Source organism: Vidua chalybeata, chromosome 1 (assembly GCF_026979565.1).
Source record: "Vidua chalybeata isolate OUT-0048 chromosome 1, bVidCha1 merged haplotype, whole genome shotgun sequence".
Lineage (NCBI taxonomy): Eukaryota > Metazoa > Chordata > Aves > Passeriformes > Viduidae > Vidua > Vidua chalybeata.
The window spans coordinates 152,154,343-152,172,921 of record NC_071530.1 but is presented as its reverse complement, the minus strand read 5'-3'; the positions used below and the strand labels follow the sequence as shown (position 1 = coordinate 152,172,921).

The 18,579-nt window shown below is 55.8% G+C and overlaps 2 protein-coding genes across 3 annotated transcripts in view; both read right to left on the bottom strand.

The window, feature by feature from the left end:
* Nucleotides 1–319: 319 nt before the first annotated feature.
* LOC128801731 (leucine-rich repeat-containing protein 14-like) lies at nt 320–9,896 on the bottom strand. Of its 2 annotated transcripts, XM_053967817.1 has the most exons (5): nt 9,822–9,896; nt 8,706–9,138; nt 6,604–7,042; nt 4,430–5,071; nt 320–2,078 (listed from the first exon to the last, which is right to left on the bottom strand). In XM_053967817.1, the coding sequence occupies exons 3-5, from the start codon at nt 6,975–6,977 to the stop codon at nt 1,505–1,507; spliced, it is 1,590 nt and encodes a 529-aa protein (XP_053823792.1). In that variant the 5' UTR covers nt 6,978–7,042; nt 8,706–9,138; nt 9,822–9,896; the 3' UTR covers nt 320–1,504. The 2 variants fall into 2 exon arrangements, with proteins under 2 accessions (XP_053823792.1, XP_053823794.1); XM_053967819.1 differs by lacking the exons at nt 8,706–9,138; nt 9,822–9,896 and adding an exon at nt 8,659–8,672.
* A 1,158-nt stretch (nt 9,897–11,054) lies between these two features.
* Nucleotides 11,055–18,579, bottom strand: part of ARHGAP39 (Rho GTPase activating protein 39) — a 116,725-nt gene continuing 109,200 nt past the window's right edge. The window contains exon 11 of the mRNA XM_053967832.1: nt 11,055–17,109. Within this exon, the coding sequence (XP_053823807.1) occupies nt 16,915–17,109 (195 nt within the window). The 3' untranslated portion in view covers nt 11,055–16,914. The remainder of the gene's footprint in view (nt 17,110–18,579) is intronic.

Sequence of the window (18,579 nt, the reverse complement as noted above, 5' to 3'; positions counted from 1 at the left end):
GAGGTGGAAAAGCACCAAAATGAGGGGGGAAATACAAAATTGAGGTTGGAAACAACCAGGATGAGGGGGAAAACATTGGGAAAAGGTGGGAAAATTCTGGGAAAAAGTGGAAAAATACAAGGATGAGGCAAAGCCCGCCAAAATAAAGTGGAAAAACAGCGGTATAAAGGGGAAAAAAACCTGGAATGAGGTGGAAAATCACCAAAATGAGGTGGAAAATCACCAAAACGAGGTGGAAATGAAGGAAATAATGGAGGAATTTCGGATCGGGATAAGGATCGGGAGGGATCCCACGGGAAATCCCATCCGGGCACGACAGACTCGGGATTTGGGGTAGGATGAGTTTATTTCCAACGGAATCAGAGCAGGATAAGAAGACCCCAAATCCAACTTTTCCCTCCCCCAATTCCCTCGTTCCCGGCTTTCCCTCGATCCCTCTGGCAGCGCTGGAGGCCATCGCAGAGGAGTTTTCCATGGATTTCTCTGAGGTGAATCCATCCCACAGCGAGTTTTCCATGGATTTCTCCGAGGTGAATCCATCCCACAGTGAGTTTTCCATGGTTTTCTCGGCGATGGGAAAGAGTTTTCCATGGATTTCTCCGTGAATTCATCCCAAGGTAAGTTTTCCATGCATTTTCTGACGCAAATCCATCCCACGGCAAGAGTTTTCCATGGATTTCTCCAAGGCGTCGTTCCCGTGGAAGACAATTCCTCGTGGATTTTTCCAAGGGGTCAATCCTTTGGGAATATCCTGCTCCAAAGGTTTTTTTCCTCCGTGGGATTCCTCGCAAGAATCTGCTCCCTTTTTTTCCACGGATCCACAGGTCCTCGCCAAGGTCCAGCTCCAGGATGAGCTTCCCGTGGGATGCGCCACGGAATTTTTGGGAATTTCCACTCCAGCGCCTCGGAATCACCTCCGGAGTCGTTCCTTTGCAAAATTCCTGCTCCGGAATTCCATCTGTGCCTGGATTGGTTTCTCCCAACTTAATTCTTACTCCAAGGGCGTCGCCGCCGTTCCTGACGGGATCGGCCGGACACGGGAGAAGCTTCTGGAAGCTTCCCATGAAATCCAGCCCCGGAGCCTCCCGGAATTTGGCCATGCAAAGCCAATCCTGATGGAAAAACACTGGGATGGATTGGAAAAATCATAAAATGGGAGGAAAACCATCGGGATGAGGCGGAAAAATAATGAAATGGATGGAAAAATACCGGGATGAGGGGGGAGATATCGGGAGGAGAGGAAAACTATTGGGATGGGAAGGAAAAAACTCCAAAAGGCAGCAGAAAAGCTACGAAATCGGGAAAAACTTGGGATGAGGAGGAAAAAAAGCGGGATGAACTGGAAAAATACCAAGAACTGGTGGAAAAGCACCGAAATAAGGGGAAAAAAAAAACCACTGGAATGAGGCGGAAAAGCACCGGGACGCGGCGGAGAACGCCCGGATTTTGGGAAGGCGGCGGCGGCGGCGCTTTTCCGCCACGGAGGCTCCGAGCTTTTCCCAAATCACAAGGAGAAGTAGTCCAGGGTCCCGTGGCCGTAGGGGTTGTAAGTCCAGACGAGGTCGGTTCTCCCGGAATTCGCCAGCAGCTGGGAAATCTCCGCCGTCGCCGCGGCCAAACGTTCGCCGTCCATGGGCTCCTCGTAAATCCGTCGGGATCCGGGCACTCGGCGCGGAGGCTCCGGCTTGTAGCAATCCACGGGGAAGGGATACACGACCAGGTGGAGATCGGGCAGCTCCAAGGTTTTCTGGAGCAGATCCTTGAGCGCAGCCGTGGACAGGGAATTGCCGTAGAGTCCCAGGAAGCGCAGGCGGGAGCAGCGCCGCAGCGTCGGCAGCAGCGCGTCCAGGTGGGAGTCGGCCATGCGGCATTCCATGAGATCCAGGTGCAGCAGCGAGGCCGAGGTTTCCTCCAGGAGCAGCCGCAGCGGCTCCAGGAGGCCTTGGGAGAAGTCGTGGCCGCTCAGATCCAACCTTTTGAGGGCCGGAGCGTGGAAGCTTTGGGAGAGGAAGGCGAGGTCGGCGGGAACGAGGGAGCAGAAGGCCAATTCCAAGCTTTCCAACGGAGCCTGGAGGTCGCTGGCGGGAGGGAAAAGGGAGAGGTGAGGCCCCAGGGAGGATCCGCGGCAGCCGGGAACGTCGGGATTCCTGGGGGGAACGCGGGGAAGGAGAGCTGGGGTTGCATCCCTGGGATTGTGGGATTGTGGGATGGGGGAGATGTTGGGAAAGAGCTCCAAGAAGATCAAGTGTGACCCCTGAAAATCCTGGGATTTTGGAACAATGGGATCATGGACTTACGGAATGGCTGGGGTTGGGAAAGGTCTCCACGAACATCAAGGTCAAGGTTTGAGAATCATGGAATTGTGGAATGACTGAATTTGGGCAAGATCTCCAAGAACATCAAGGTCAAGGTTTGAGAATCATGGAATGATGGGATCATGGGGTCGTGGAATTGTGGAATCCAATAGTGGAATTATGGAATGGATGAGGTTGGCAAACATATCCAAGACCATCAAACTTAAGGTTTGAGAATCATGGAATGATGGGATCATGGAATTGTGGAATGACTGAATTTGGGCAAGATCTCCAAGAACATCAGGTTTGACCCCTGAAAATACTGGGATTTTGGAATGATGGGATCATGGAGTACGGAATGGCTTGGGTTGGGAAAAGTCTCCAAGAACATCAAGGTCAAGGTTTGAGAATCATGGAATGATGGAACCATGGAATTGTGGAAGGACTAAATTTGGGAAAGAGCTCCAAGGACATCAAGTTTGACCCCTGAAAATCCTGGGATTTTGGAATGATGGGATCATGGAGTACGGAATGGCTGGGGTTGGGAAAGGTCTCCAAGAACATCAAGGTCAAGGTTTGAAAATCATGGAATGATGGGATCACGGAATCATGGAATTGTGGAATGACTGAGGTTGGGGAAGTGCTGCAAGAACGTCGCGTTCAACCTCTGAAAATCCTGGGGTTTTGGAATTATGGAATGACTCAGGTTGGGAAAGGGCTCCAAGTCCATCAGGTTTGACATTTGAGGATCATGGAGTTATGGAATGATGGATCCATGAGATTATGGGGTCATGGAGTTATGTGGTCATGGGAACATGGAATTATGGGATGGATGAGGTTGGGAAAGATCTCTAAGGCTGTCAATTTGTACCCTTGAGAATCAGGGAATTTTGGAGCCAGGGAATTGTGGAATTGTGAGGTTCTGGGGTTTTGGGATCATGGAGTTATGGAATCATGGGATATTGGGATTCTGGGATCAGGGAGTTATGAAATGATGGGATCGTGGAGTTACGAGGTCATGGAGCCATTGAAGTTGGAAAACACCTCAAGATCATCAGGTCCAACCTTTGGGAATCCTGGAATCAAGGAATTACGAGATCATGGAGCTACAAAATCGTAGAGTTATGGGATCGTGGAGTCGCGGACTATTGGGATTATGGGATCATGGGAACCTGGGATCGTTAAGGGTGGAAAAGATCTCCAAGACCATCGAGCCCAAACCTGGGGAATCATGGAACAAGGAATGATGGGATCATGAAATTATGGGATGACGGAATCTTTGAGTTGTAAACTATTGGGACAATGGAGTCACAGGATTATGGGAACATTGGGATAAAGAATTTCTGGGAAAAAATGGATCATTCAGGTTGGGAAAGACTCTCAAGCCCAACCTTTGGGAATCCTGAAATTAAGGAATTATGGGAACTTGAATTTATGGGAAGATGGAATCGATGAGTCAGAAGATATCAGGATGATGGGATCATGGGAATGTTGGGATAGCGAAGTCCTGGAATTACGGGATCACTGAGGTTGGAAAACACGTCCAAGATTGTCAAGTTCAGCCTTTGAGAATCTTGGACTCACAGAATTCTGGGATCACAGAATTATGGGATAATGGAATCACAGAGTTACGAACCCTTGGGACAAGGGAATCATGGGAACATCGGGATCATGAAATCCTGGAGTCATGGGATTACTCAGCTTGGGAAAGACACCCAAAACCATTGAGCCTAACCTTGGAGACTCCTGAAATTATGGGATCATGGAATTATGGGATAACGGAATCGTTGAGTCATAAACTATCGGGATAACGGAATCACGGGATCATGGGAATATTGGGATAACAACATTCTGGAATCATGGGGCCACTAAGATTGGAAAAGACTCCCGAGATTGTCAAGTTCCGCCTTTGAGAATCCTGGGATCTTGGAATTTGTGATCATGGAATTATGGGAGAATGGAACCCCTGATTCGTGAACTACTGGGATAACGGAATCATGGGAACATCGGGATAATGAAATCCTGGAACCACGGGAACACTCAGGCTGGAAAAGACCCCCAAGATCCCCAACCCTTGGGAATCCCCGCGGAGCACGGGAAGGGCCCGGCCGAGCCCTGCTCGGTGGGGAACTCACCAGAGGATCTGGCGCAGATTCCCGGAGAGCCGGGAGGATCCCAGGTTGAGCTCGCGGAGGCTGGGCAGCATTCCCAGCTGCCCGGCCAGGCACCGGATTCCGATGGCCGATTCCGGCGTCGGGCGCCGCACGTCCACGTTGCTGTACTGGAGCTTGAGGCTACGCAGCTCCGGGAAGCGCGAGAGGTGCGGCAGGATCACCGAGAGCCCGGTCAATCCCAAATTCCGGAAGCGCAGATCCACCCTCCGCACGCAGGAGGGATCCAGAGTTTCCAGCAGGCTCACGATGCCGGCCAGGGAGAGCTTTTCTGCTTGGAATTCGCGGCACTTGAGGCGCAGCGGGCTGGCGGCTCCGGTCTGGAGGGCGTCGCGCAGGATCCCGTAGGACATTCCGTTGACGAACAGGTCGGCGTGGACATCCACGCCCGGGGGCTGTGGAGCCGCCGCGGCAACGGCGGCTCCGGAGCGGCCTTTGTGCCGCTTGGATCCGCGCCTCTGGAATTCCCGCTGGTGCTTGGACACCTCCACGCAAGCCTTGGCCAAAGCCACCGTGCCGGACCAGGGCGTGCTCATCCCGTCTGGAGTGCGGCCGGCGGGATCGTCCGGAACTCCCGTCACGTCCAGCACGCGTAGGCGACATGCGCTGGGAAAAATGGGAAGAAACCATCAAAAATGAGAAGAAAGCATCAATACCTTGAAGAAATCATCCGAAATGGGAAGAAAGCATCAAAAACATGAGGAAACCATCAAAAATGGCAGGAAATCATCAAAAACTGGTAGGAACCGTCAAAAACGGGAGGAAAGCATAAAAAACGAGAGGTACCCATCAAACAAGAAAAGAAACCATGAAAAAATGGAGGAAACCATCAAAAATGGGGAGAAACCATCAAAAGTGGGAAGTAGACATAAACAGGAAGATCAAGAAATGGGAAAGAACTGTAAAAAATAGGAAGGAATCATTAAAAACAGGAAGGAACTGTAAAAAATGTGAAGAAACCATCAAAAACTGCAGGAAACCATCAAAAACGGGAAGAAACCTTCAAAAACCAGAAGAAAACCATCAAAAAAAAGAGGAAACAATCAAAAAGTGGGAAGAAACCGTCAAAGACAGGAAGGAACCATCAAAAATGGGAAGGAACCATCCAAAAAAGGAGGAAACCATTGAAAACGGGAAGGAACCATTAAAAACAGGATGAAACCATAAAAAAATGGGATAGAACCATCAAAAACGGGAAGAAGTCATGAAAAGGGGAAGAAACAATCAAAAATGGGAAGAAACAGTCAAAAACAGGAGGAAACAACCAAAAACGGGAAGGAATCATCAAAAACAGGAGAAAACCATCAAAGATGGGAAGGAACCATCAAAAACAGGAGAAAACCATAAAAATGGGAAGAAACCATCAAATGCAGGAGGAAACCACCGAAAATGGGAAGGAACCGTCAAAAACTGGAAGGAACCATCCCAAATGGGAAGGAACCATCAAAGACAGGAGGAAACCATAAAAAAACAGGATAGAAGCATCAAAAATGGGAAGAAGCCATGAAAAACAGGAGAAAACCATCAAAAACGGGAAGAAACCATCAAAAACAGGTGAAAACCATTGAAAACAGGAAGGACCCATCAAAAAAGGGAAGGAGCCATAAATAATGGAAAGAAACCATCCAAAAAAGGAGGAAACCATCAAGAACGGGAAGAAGGCATGAAAAATAGGAAGAAATCATCAAAAATGGGAAGAAACCGTCAAAAACATGAGGAAACCATCAAAAACGAGAAGAAACAATCAAAAAGAGTAGGAAGCCATCAAAAACGGGAAGGAACCATGAAAAACAGGAAGAAATCATCAAAAACGGGAAGGAACCATGAAAAACAGGAAGAAACCATCAAAGACAGGAGAAAACCATTGAAAACAGGAAGGACCCATCTAAAAAGGGAAGGAACCATAAAAACTGGGAAGAAACCATCCAAAAAAGGAGGAAAGCATCAAAATGGGATGAAACCATCACAAGCAAGAAGAAACCAAGGGAAACCATCGAAAACGGGAAGGAAACCATCAAAATAGGGAAGGAACCATCAAAAAGGAGAAGAAGCTCCAAAACCGAGACGAAAGCACCGAAAGCCGCGGAGGACGCGGAGGAACGGAGGTGGCCGCCATCGCCACGTCGCCAAGAACCCACCTGGAATGGTGGCCGGGCTCCTCCAGCTGCCGCCGGAGCTGCGCCACCACGGCCAGGATGACGGCCTGGACGCAGAGCTTGCAGGGGTGATCGCGGAGCAGCTCCTGGCGCCCCACGAGGCGCTGGAAGTTGAGCACCGGGAAAGGCCACGCGGCCACCAAATCGCGCAGGACCAGGGGCCTCCCGTCCAGGAACGCCGCTTGGAAGAGGATGGGGTAGAGGTGGGCGGGGAGGGCGGGGAGGACGGGCAGGGGGTGGTGGGCGACGATGCGGCGGGCGCAGAGGAAGAGGAGGGAATCGGAATATCCCGGCGGGAATTGGCGCTTGGGGATGCACGGCGGGATGTGGGTGGAGCGGCTGCGCGACGGAGCCATGGCGGCAGTCGGGGGAACGTTCCGGAATTCCAGCGATTTCTTCCCGCCGCCGCCGCCGAGGGAAGCTGGGGGAGAAAAGGGGTGGGGGAAGGGAGGTGAAGGGGGAGTTTGGGGGAAAGGCGGAGTGGAGAGTCCCTAAAAATGGGACTGGAGCGTCCCCAAGTGAGGCGCACCCCCAAACCAGTCTGGGGACCCCAAAACCAGTCCGGGGACCCCAAAACCAGTCCAGGGACCCCCAAACCAGTCCAGGGACCCCAAAACCAGTCCAGGGACCCCCAAACCAGTCCAGGGACCCCAAAACCAGTCCAGGGACCCCCAAACCAGTCCAGGGATACCAAAACCAGTCAAAAAACCCCATAACCACTTTGGGGACCCCCCAAACCGGTTTGGGGACCCCAAAACCAGTCCAGGGATCCCCAAACCCGGCCCAGGGACCCCTAAACCAGTTTAGAGACCCCACAAAGCAGTCCATGGACCCTAAACCTGTCCAGGGACCCCCGAACCAGTGCAGGGACCCCACAAACCAGTCCAGGGACCCCCAAACCAATTTGGGGACCCCTAAACCAGTCCAGGGACCCCCAAACCAATTTGGGGACGTCAAAACCAGTCCAGGGACCCCCAAAACCAGTGTGGGGATCCCCAAACCAGTCCAAAAACCCCATAACCAGTTTGGGGACCCCTAAACCAGTCCAGGGACCCCCAAATCCGGTCCAGGAACCCCAAAATCAGTCCAGAGATACCCAAACCACTCCAGGGACCCCCAAACCAGACCAGGGATCCCCCAAAACCAGTTCAGAGACCCCAAATCCAGCCCAGGAACCCCAAAACCAGTCCAGGGATCCTCAAACCACTCTAAGGACCCCAAAACCTGCCTAGGACACCCTAAAACAGTCCAGGGACCCCAAAAACAGTCCAGGGACCCCCTAAGCCACTCCAGGGACCCCCAAACCAGACCAGGGAACCCCCAAAACCAGTTCAGAGACCCCAAATCCAGACCAGGAACCCCAAAAACAGACCAGGGATGCCCAAAACCACTCTTAAGAACCCCAAAAATAGTCCAGGACCCCCCCAAACCACTCCAGGGACCCTCAAACCAGTCCAGGGGTCCCCAAAACCACTCCAAGGACCCCAAATCTGGCCCAGGAACCCCAAAATCAGTCCAGGGATGCCCAAACCAGTCCGGGGACCCCAAAAATGGTCCAGGACCCCCTAAACCACTCCAGGGACCCCCAAACCAGTCCAGGGACGCCCCAACTTCCCCCAAATCAGCCCCGGCACCCCCAAACCTTTCACGGGACTCCCCAAATCCCCCCCAACCCAGCCCAGAGACCCCTCCCGGCCCCCCCAAAACCCTCCCCAGGGATGTCCACAAACCAGACCGAGGAACCCCAAAACCCAACCCCCCCCCCTCAGGGCTCCCCCTTCCTCTGGGGACCCCAAAATCCCCTCAGGGACCCCCCCCCCCCGACCCCCCAATCCAGCCCGTCCCACCCACAGGGTCCTTCTCATCCTTCCCAATCCAGCCCGGGACCCCTCCCCAACCCCCCTAAACCCCCCCATGAAGCGCCCCCAGACCCCCTAAACTCCCACAGGGTCCCCCCAACCTCCTGAACCCCCCAGGGACCCCCCGAACCCCCAAACCCGCCCCGCCGCCCCCCCCAACATGGCGCCCCCCACTCACCGCCTGCCCGCAGCCCCCACCCGCCCCTGCCCGTACGGAAGCTCCACCTCCGGGTCTGCGCGCTGCGTCGGCCAATCAGCGAGCGAGATCCACCCTAGGGGCGGAGCCTCGCGGTTTTATTGGCTCTTCTAGCTGTCCATCAAGGTTCATCGTAGCTTCTGATTGGTCGTGGTTGTGTGGGCGGGTGCTTTGCTGTACTCTGATGTTCATTGGCTCGTTTTGCTGTCGATCACGAATCCTTGCCTTGCTATTGGCTAGCGCGCGGCAGGAGCGGGAGGTTCGCTCTGAGGCGGCCCCGGCGTCCTCCCCGGAGCTTCTCTCGATTCCCGGTCCTGGTCCCGATCTTGATCCCGATCCCGGTCCCGATCCCGGTCCCGATCCCGGTCCTGGTCCCGGTCCCGATCTTGATCCCGATCCCGGTCCCGATCCCGGTCCCGAGGCCGCTGAGCCGCACCGGGAGCTGAGGGCGCTGCCGAAGCGCTGAGAAGCGGAATATTCTGCGGGAACGGCGGCGGAAACGCAGCCCGGTCCTCCCGAGGGCCCGCGGCGGGAATTCGTGAGGGGGGAATTCCTGAGGGGAACCTCGGGAATTGGGGGCGAGCGGGTTTTGGGGTCCTTGGCGTGGTTATGGCGTCTGTGGGGGTTTTTAGGGTGGTTTAGGGGGAGTGGGAGGACTTGGTTTAGGGAGGTCTTGGGTTTTTTTTGGGGTGACCTTGGGGTGGTTTTGGGGGGTCCTGTATTGGGGGGAATTGGTTTAAGGGAGTTCCTGAGGGGAACCCCTGGAATTGGAGGGGGTGTGGGGCTGGTTTGAGGGTCCCTGGGGTGGTTTTAGGGGGGCTCTGCGATGGTTTTGGGGGTCCCGCGGAAGTCTCTGGGGTGGTTTTGGGGCGCTGGAGAGGGGGAGGATCCCTGGGCTGGTTTGGGGTTCCCTGAGGGGTTTTAGGGGGGCTCAGGGAGTCCCTGCGATGGGCGGGGCCGTTTGGGGCTTTCCTCTATAGATTCCCCTATAAAAATCCCCCACTGGCCCCACTGATCCGGGTCATAAAAGCACTCGCGGCTTCTTTGTCGCGACAGCGAGCGGCGACCCCGCGGGGCCGCGCCCTGTCGCGACAGCGGCCACCGGAAGTAGCGGCCTGGGGGACCGCAATGCGGGGAGCACCTACCCCGCTGAGGTGCCGCAGTAAAAAGGCTCCGGGCGGGAACGGGCAGCGGGGGGACCGGAGGAACACGGCCTTGGGGACATTTGGGGACATTTGGGGACAGCCGGAATCCCAAATCCCCGCCTCTCATCCCAAATCCCCGTCTCTCATCCCAAATTCCAGCCTCTCATCCCGAATCCCCACCTCTCATCCCGAATCCCCGCCTCTCATCCCGAATCCCCGCCTCTCATCCCAAATCCCCGCCTCTCATCCCGAATTCCAGCCTCTCATCCCAAATCCCCGCCTCTCATCCCAAATCCCCGCCTCTCATCCCAAATCCCCGCCTCTCATCCCGAATTCCCGCCTCTCATCCCAAATTCCAGCCTCTCATCCCGAATTCCAGCCTCTCATCCCAAATCCCCGCCTCTCATCCCGAATTCCCGCCTCTCATCCCAAATCCCCGCCTCTCATCCCAAATCCCCGCCTCTCATCCCGAATTCCCGTCTCTCATCCCAAATTCCAGCCTCTCATCCCGAATCCCCGCCTCTCATCCTGAATCCCCGCCTCTCATCCCAAATCCCCGCCTCTCATCCCAAATCCCCGCCTCTCATCCCAAATCCCCGCCTCTCATCCCGAATTCCCGCCTCTCATCCCAAATCCCCGCCTCTCATCCCAAATCCCCGCCTCTCATCCCGAATTCCCGCCTCTCATCCCGAATCGCTGCCTCTCATCCCAAATCCCCGCCTCTCATCCCGAATTCCCGCCTCTCATCCCAAATCCCCGCCTCTCATCCCAAATCCCCGCCTCTCGTCCCGAATCCCCGCCTCTCATCCCAAATTCCAGCCTCTCATCCCGAATCCCCGCCTCTCATCCCGAATCCCCGCCTCTCGTCCCAAATCCCCGCCTCTCGTCCCAAATCCCCGCCTCTCGTCCCGAATCCCCGCCTCTCATCCCAAATTCCAGCCTCTCATCCCAAATTCCAGCCTCTCATCCCGAATCCCCGCCTCTCATCCCGAATCCCCGCCTCTCATCCCAAATTCCAGCCTCTCATCCCAAATCCCGGCCTCTCATCCCGAATCCCCGCCTCTCGTCCCAAATCCCCGCCTCTCGTCCCGAATCCCCGCCTCTCATCCCAAATTCCAGCCTCTCATCCCGAATCCCCGCCTCTCATCCCGAATTCCAGCCTCTCATCCCAAATTCCCGCCTCTCATCCCGAATTCCCGCCTTTTCCCGCTCCAAAGGCACCGGGAACGAGCAGCGCTTTCCATACGGAGCTTTATTCACACGCGGGGGGGAGGCCGGAGCCCCCCCAAGTACAGAATTCGGCGGCCCCTTTTTGGGGGGACCCCAAAATCCAAACCCCCCCCCCATCTGTTGGGGGGGTGGGGTGGGGGGAGGGGAGGAAAATTCCCGTAGGAATTCCCGAGGGAATTCCCCGGATCGGGGGAATCCTGGGAAAGCCCCGGGGAGGGAGCGAGGGCCGGGTCCGTCCCTTAAATTCGGATTTTTATTTTTTTTCCGGTCGCTTTTTTTTTTTTTTTTTAATAATAATAATAATAAATAAAAAACCTCGAGGTTTTAAAAGGAAAAAAAAACAAAACAAAACAAAAACCGGCGGAAAGAAAGGAGGGGAAATGATTTAAAAATGAAAACGAACGAAGGGCAGGAATTAATTAAGAATTAATTAAAACTTAACGAAGCGGAGGCGGAGGAAAAGGGGGGGTCCCCTGGCAGTGAGCAGAGCTGGGAGGTAGCGCTGGCTTGTCCCCACCACCCCCAGTTTGGGGACCCCCCCCACACCCTAATTTGGGGACCCCCACCCTAATTTGGGAACACCCCCCCCCCCATTTTGGGGACCTTCTCCACTTTGGGGATCCCTCAGGCCTTGGGGACCCCCCCATTTTGGGGACCCCCTCCAGAGGACGCCCCCCCCCATTTTGGAGACCATCCCCATTTTGGGGGTATCACCCATGGGACCCCCCATTTTGGGACCGCCCATTTTGGGGACTGTCCCCCCTTTGGTGACCCCATTTTGGGGACCTTCTCCACTTTGGGGAACCCCTCCATGGGATCCCCTCATTTTGGGGACCCCCCCCCCATTTTGGGGACTGTCCCCCCTTTGGTGACCCCATTTTGGGGACCTTCTCCACTTTGGGGAACCCCTCCATGGGATCCCCTCATTTTGGGGACCCCCTCTTTTTGGGGACCCCCCCCCCATTTTGGGGACTGTCCCCCCCTTTGGTGACCCCATTTTGGGGACCTTCTCCACTTTGGGGAACCCCTCCATGGGATCCCCTCATTTTGGGGACCCCCCCCTTTTTGGGGACCCCCTATGGGGCCCCCCCCATTTTAGGGACATCCCCACCTTGGTGACCCCCTCCATTTTGGGGATCTTCTCCACTTTGGGGACCCCCACCCTAATTTGTGCCCCCCCCCCCATTTTGGGGACATCCCCACCTTCATTTTGGGAACTTCTTCCAATTTGGGGACCCCCTCCCATTTTGGGGACCCCCCCTTTTGGAGACATCACCCATGGGACCCCCATTTTGGGGAACATCCCAATTTTGGGGACCCCCTTCATGGGACCCCCCCCCCCATTTTGGGGACTCCCCACCGTGGTGACCCCATTTTGGGCGCCTGCCATCCATGGGACTCTCCATGGGACCTCCCCACTTCAGGGACTGTCCCCGTTTTGGGGACCTCCAACCCATGGGACCCCCATTTTGGGGACCCCCCCCCCCATTTTGGGGACTGTTCCCACCTTGATGACCCCACCATTTTGGGGACCTTCTCCACTTTGGGGACCCTCCGGGCCTTGGGGACCCCCTCCCATTTTGGGACACCCCCATTTTGGGGTCCTCACCCATGGGACCCCCATTTTGGGGACCATCCCCATTTTGGGGACCCCCTCCATGGGAACCCCCCCCCCTTTTTGGGGACCTTCTCCACTTCAGGACCCCCCCCCCCATTTTGGGGACCTCCCCCATTTTGGGGATCATCCCCATTTTGGGGATCTCTCCATGGACCCCCCATTTTGGGGTCCCCCCTCGCACCTTGGGGACCCTCCCAGGGTCTTGGGGACCCCTTCATGGGACCCCCCCCTTTGGGACCAACCCCCATTTTGGGGACCCCCCAGTGTGGGGACCTGATGGACATTGGGGGTCATCAAGGTGGGACCTGGTGGAGATTTGGGGTCACCAAGGTGGGACCTGTAGAGATTTGGGATCACCAAGGTGGGACCTGGTGGAGATTTGGGGTCACCAAGGTGGGACCTGGTGGAGATTTGGGGTCACCAAGGTGGGACCTGGTGGAGATTTGGGGTCACCAAGGTGGGACCTGTAGAGATTTGGGGGTCACCAAGGTGGGACCTGTAGAGATTTGGGATCACCAAGGTGGGACCTGGTGGAGATTTGGGGGTCACCAAGGTGGGACCTGGTGGAGATTTGGGGTCACCAAGGTGGGACCTGTAGAGATTTGGGGGTCACCAAGGTGGGACCTGTAGAGATTTGGGATCACCAAGGTGGGACCTGGTGGAGATTTGGGGGTCACCAAGGTGGGACCTGGTGGAGATTTGGGGTCACCAAGGTGGGATCTGTAGAGATTTGGGGGTCACCAAGGTGGGACCTGGAGGAGAATTAGAGGTCACCAAGGTGAGACCTGGTGGAGATTTGGGGTCACCAAGGTGGGACCTGGAAGAGATCTGGGATCACCAAGGTGGGACCTGGAGATTTGGGGTCACCAAGGTGGGACCTGTAGAGATTTGGGGGTCACCAAGGTGGGACCTGGAGGAGATTTAGAGGTCACCAAGGTGGGACCTGGAGGAGATTTGGGGTCACCAAGGTGGGACCTGTAGAGATTTGGGGGTCACCAAGGTGGGACCTGGTGGAGATTTGGGGTCACCAAGGTGGGACCTGTAGAGATTTGGGGGTCACCAAGGTGGGACCTGGAAGAGATCTGGGATCACCAAGGTGGGACCTGGAGATTTGGGGTCACCAAGGTGGGACCTGGTGGAGATCTGGGGTCACCAAGGTGGAACCTGGTGGAGATTTGGGGTCACCAAGGGGGTCCTGCTGGAAGTTGGAGGGTGCCAAGGTGGGACCTGGTGGAGGTTGAGGGGCACCAAGGTGGGACCTGGAAGATCTGAAGAAGTTTAAAGGGCACCAAGGTGGAAACTGGAGGAGATTTGGGGTCACCAAGGTGGGACCCGGTGGAGACTGGGTGCTCCATCAGGACGGGATGTGGAGGACCTGGAGGAGATTTGGGAGCACCAAGGTGGGACCTGGAAGTGGTGGGGTCACCGAGGTGGGACCTGCTGGAGATTGGGGGTCACCAAGTGGGACCTGGAGGATCTGAAGAAGATTGTGGACCAAGGTGGTCCTGCTGGAGGTTGGGGGTCACCAAGGTCAAACCTGGAGAAGATTTGGGGTCACCGAGGTGGGACTTGGAAGAGGTGGGGTCACCAGGATGGGACCTGGTGGACATTGGGGGTCACCAAGGTAGGACCTGGAAGAGGTTGGGGTCCATCAGGGTGGGACCTGGAGGACCTGAAGGAGATTCAGGAGCACCAAGGTGGGACCTGGAAGTGGTGGGGACACCAAGGGAGTCCTGCTGGAAGTTGGGGGGGCACCAAGGTGGGACCTGGTGGAGATTTGGGATCACCAAGGTGGGATCTACAAGACATGGAAGAGGTGGAGACACCAAGGTGGGACCTGCTGGAGGTTGGGGGGCACCAAGGTGGGTCCTGGAGGACCTGGTGGAAGTTAGGGGGTGCTCTGGTGGGACCTGGAGCAGATGATGGTGTCCTAAAGAAGACTGAGGGCACCAAGGTGTGACCTGGAGGAGATTGGGGGTCACCAAGATTTGGGTCCTGGAAGTGATGGGGGAACCAAGGTGGGACCTGGAGGACCTGGAGAAGATTTGGGGTCACCAAGGTGAAACCTGGAAGAGGTGGAGGCACCAAGGTTGGTTGGGGTCACCAAGGTGGGACCTGGTGAAGATCTGGGGAGACCAGGAGGACCTGGAGGGATCTGGGGGGTGCTCAGGTGGGATCTGGAGCAGATGATGGTGCCCAGGTGGAGATTTGAGGGCACCAGGGTTGGACCTGGAGGAGATGGGGGCCACCAAGGTGGGTCCAGGAGGAGATCAGGGACACCAAGGTGAGTCCTGGAGGACACCGGGGACACCAAGGTGGGCTGGGCAGAACCAAGTGGAGATGGGTGCCCAGGTGGGTCCTGGAGGAGATGATGGACACTAAGAAGGGTCAAGGAGATGATGGACACCAAGCTGGGTCCAGAAGGGTCAAGCTGTCCTGGGTGGATTTTCCAGGACCAAGAGAAGCTGGTGGGTGCCAAGGTGGGTCCAGGAGGAGATCTGGGCCACCAAGAGCGGTTGGGCTGGATCTGGAGGAGGGGAAGGGCACCAAAACTGGTCCAGGAGAAGCTGGGGGAGATGATGAGGGCCATGATGGGTCCAGGAGGACCAGGAGGAGATGATGGACCCCAAAATGGCTCCAGGAGATGATGGTGGACCCCAAGATGGATCCAGGAGGACCAGGGAGAGATGATAGACCCCAGGATGGCTCCAGGAGTCAATGGTGGACTCCAAGATGGGTTCAGGAGATGTTGGACCCCAAGACAGGTCCTGTAGGACCAGGAGGAGATGATGGACTCCATGATGGGCCCAGGAGAACCAGGAGGAGATGGGAGGTCCTGGGACAGGTCCTGGTGGTGCCAACGTGTGTGGGACAGGATGGACATGGTGACACGGGGGACATCCAGCCCACCCAGCTCTTCCAGAATGGACAATCGGCCACTGCGACCCCCCCCAGGCCACCACTCCCATGGGGACCTCCCAGGTCTCTTCCCTGTGGGGGGCAATTGTCACTGCAGTCCCCTGGTGTCCAGGTGAACTTCTCCCGCCTTCCCAAGCCCATGGAGACCCCACAGAGCCAGGATGTTCCTCGTGACTCCCCCAGCGAAGAACCAGGCAGTGACACAGCCAGAAGGTCGGGATGGACCTCAAGGACTTCTCCTTGTCCAGGTGGGAAAGGACGGAGACAATCCCTGGACGCCCTCTGTCCATGAGAGCTGACTGGAGATGGAGCTCACCACATGGTGAAGTTGGAGAACCTCATGGATCTCCTGGTTCTTGGTGAAGATGGAGCTCACCACGTGGTGGAGTTGGAGAACCTCATGGATCTCCTGGTTCTTGGTGAAGATGGAACTCACCACGTGGTGGAGTTGGAGAACCTCATGGATCTCCTGGTTCTTGGTGAAGATGGAACTCACCACATGCACAGTGAAAAACCACATGGACTTCCTGATTCTTAGTGGAGATGGAGCTCACCACGTGGTGGAGAACTGCATGGACCTCCTGGTTCTTGGTGGAGATGGAACTCACCACATGGTGAAGAACCTCACAGACCTCCTGGTTCTTGGTGGAGATGGAACTCACCACATGGTGAAGAACCTCACAGACCTCCTGGTTCTTGGTGGAGATGGAGCTCACCACATGGTGAAGAACCTCACAGACCTCCTGGTTCTTGGTGGAGATGGAACTCACCACATGGTGAAGAACCTCACAGACCTCCTGGTTCTTGGTGGAGATGGAACTCACCACGTGGTGGAGAACCTCACAGACCTCCTGGTTCTTGGTGGAGATGGAACTCACCACGTGGTGGAGAACCTCACAGACCTCCTGGTTCTTGGTGGAGATAGAGTTCCCCACATGGTGAAGAACCTCACAGACTTCTGGTTCTTGGTAGAGATGGAGCTCACCACGTGGTGGAGAACCGCATGGACCTCCTGGTTCTTGGTGGAGATGGAGCTCACCACATGGTGAAGAACCTCACAGACCTCCTGGTTCTTGGTGGAGATGGAACTCACCACGTGGTGGAGAACCTCACAGACCTCCTGGTTCTTGGTGGAGATGGAACTCACCACATGGTGGAGAACCTCACAGACCTCCTGGTTCTTGGTGGAGATGGAACTCACCACGTGGTGGAGAACCTCACAGACCTCCTGGTTCTTGATGGAGATAGGTGCCACCACCTGGGGACTTTGACCCTCGGAGGGGACAGGGGGCCGGTGGCGGGGTGGGGACAGCGCGGTGGCAGCCGCTATAGGACGCCCTCCATGAAGCTGGTGTCCAGGTGCTGGATGAGGACACGGATGAAGGACATCTCCTTGCGCGTGTTCTCGAAGATGATCCGCGGGTCGTCCGATTGGCAGCGCAGGCAGTTGGGGGCCATCACCATGGCCAGGTTATTGACGTCCATCTTGGTGACGGCCACGTTGGCCGGCTGCACGAAGACCTGGAGGTGGTGGGAGGAGAAAGGTGGAGGTCAAGGGGTTGGTGGGAGATGGGTGGAAGGACCAGGTGGACTTGGTTCTTCACCACGTGGTGACCTTAGAGAACCCAAAACCATCTCAAGAGAAGGAAGCAGGAGGGTCATCCAGGAGGCCACGAACACCTGGGGTGGGTGGAGGTGATGGGACTGGAGGGAGATAGGTGGAAGGACCACATGGACCACCCAGTTCTTGAGGAGATGGGGGTCACCAGGTGGTGATCTTGGAGAACCCAAGAAGACCTCAGGAGAAGGAACCAGGAGGGTGACTGGGCACGTGAATATCTGGAGTGGGTGGAGGTGATGGCACTGGTGGGAGATGGGTGGAAGGACCACATGGACCTCCTGCTTCTTGAGGGAGATGAGGGTCACCATGTGGTGAGGTGGGAGAACCTAAAACCACCTCAGGAGAATCAACCAGGAGAATGAGCTCATGGGGTGGGAGGAGGAAGATGGAGGTGATGGGGTTGGTGGGAGATGGGTAGAAGGACCACATGGACATCCTGGTTCTTGGGGAAAATGGGAGTCACCACATGGTGACCTTGGAGAACATAAAACCACCTCAAGGAACCAGAACGGTCAACCCGGAACACAAATTCATGGGGTGGGAGGAGGAAGATGGAAGTGATAGGATTGGTGGAACTCCTGGTTCTTGGCTACCACATGATGACCATGGAGAACCCAAAACCACCTCAGGAGAAGAACCAGGAGGGTCACTGGAAACACCAACTCGTGGGGTGGGAGGAGGAAAATGGAGATGGTGGGGTTGGTGGAACTCCTGGTTCTTGCCACCGCATGGTGACCTTGGAGAACCCAAAATCTTCTCAAGAGACGGAACCAGGAAGGTCACCAGGAACAGCAAGTCATGGGGTGGGAAGAGGAAGATGGAGGTGATGGGATTGGTGGAACTCCTCGTTCTTGAAGGAGATGGGGGTCACCATGTGGTGACCTTGGAGAACCCAAAACCATCTCAGGAGAAGGAACCAGGAGAATCCACCAGGAGGATGAACTCATGGGGTGGGAGAAGGAAGATGGAGGTGATGGGATTGGTGGAACTCCTGGTTCTTGAGGGAGATGGGGGTCACCATGTGGTGAAGTTGGAGAACCCCAAACCCCCTCAGGACAAGGAACCAGGAGAGTCACCAGAAGCACAAACTCATGGGGTGGGAGAAGGAAGATGGAGGTCATGGAGCTGGTGGAACTCCTGGTTCTTGCCACCACATGGTGACCTTGGAGAACCCAAAATCTTCTCAAGAGACGGAACCAGGAAGGTCACCAGGAACAGCAAGTCATGGGGTGGGAGGAGGAAGATGGAGGTGATGGGATTGGTGGAACTCCTGGTTCTTGGCCACCACGTGGTGACCTTGAAGAACCCATAACCACCTCAAGAGAAGGAACCAGAGCTGGAGGTCGCCTGGTGGGCCAGCAGAAGGCGCT

Bases quoted from the DNA above. Each gene is read 5' to 3' on its own strand.
- LOC128801731 (XM_053967817.1), bottom strand. From the start codon at position 6,977: ATGGCTCCGTCGCGCAGCCGCTCCACCCACATCCCGCCGTGCATCCCC. The intron at 5,072-6,603 runs GTGGGTTCTTGG...CATTTTTCCCAG, and splicing joins GAGCCCGGCCACCATTCCAG to CGCATGTCGCCTACGCGTGC. The intron at 2,079-4,429 runs GTGAGTTCCCCA...CCCTCCCGCCAG, and splicing joins AATCTGCGCCAGATCCTCTG to CGACCTCCAGGCTCCGTTGG.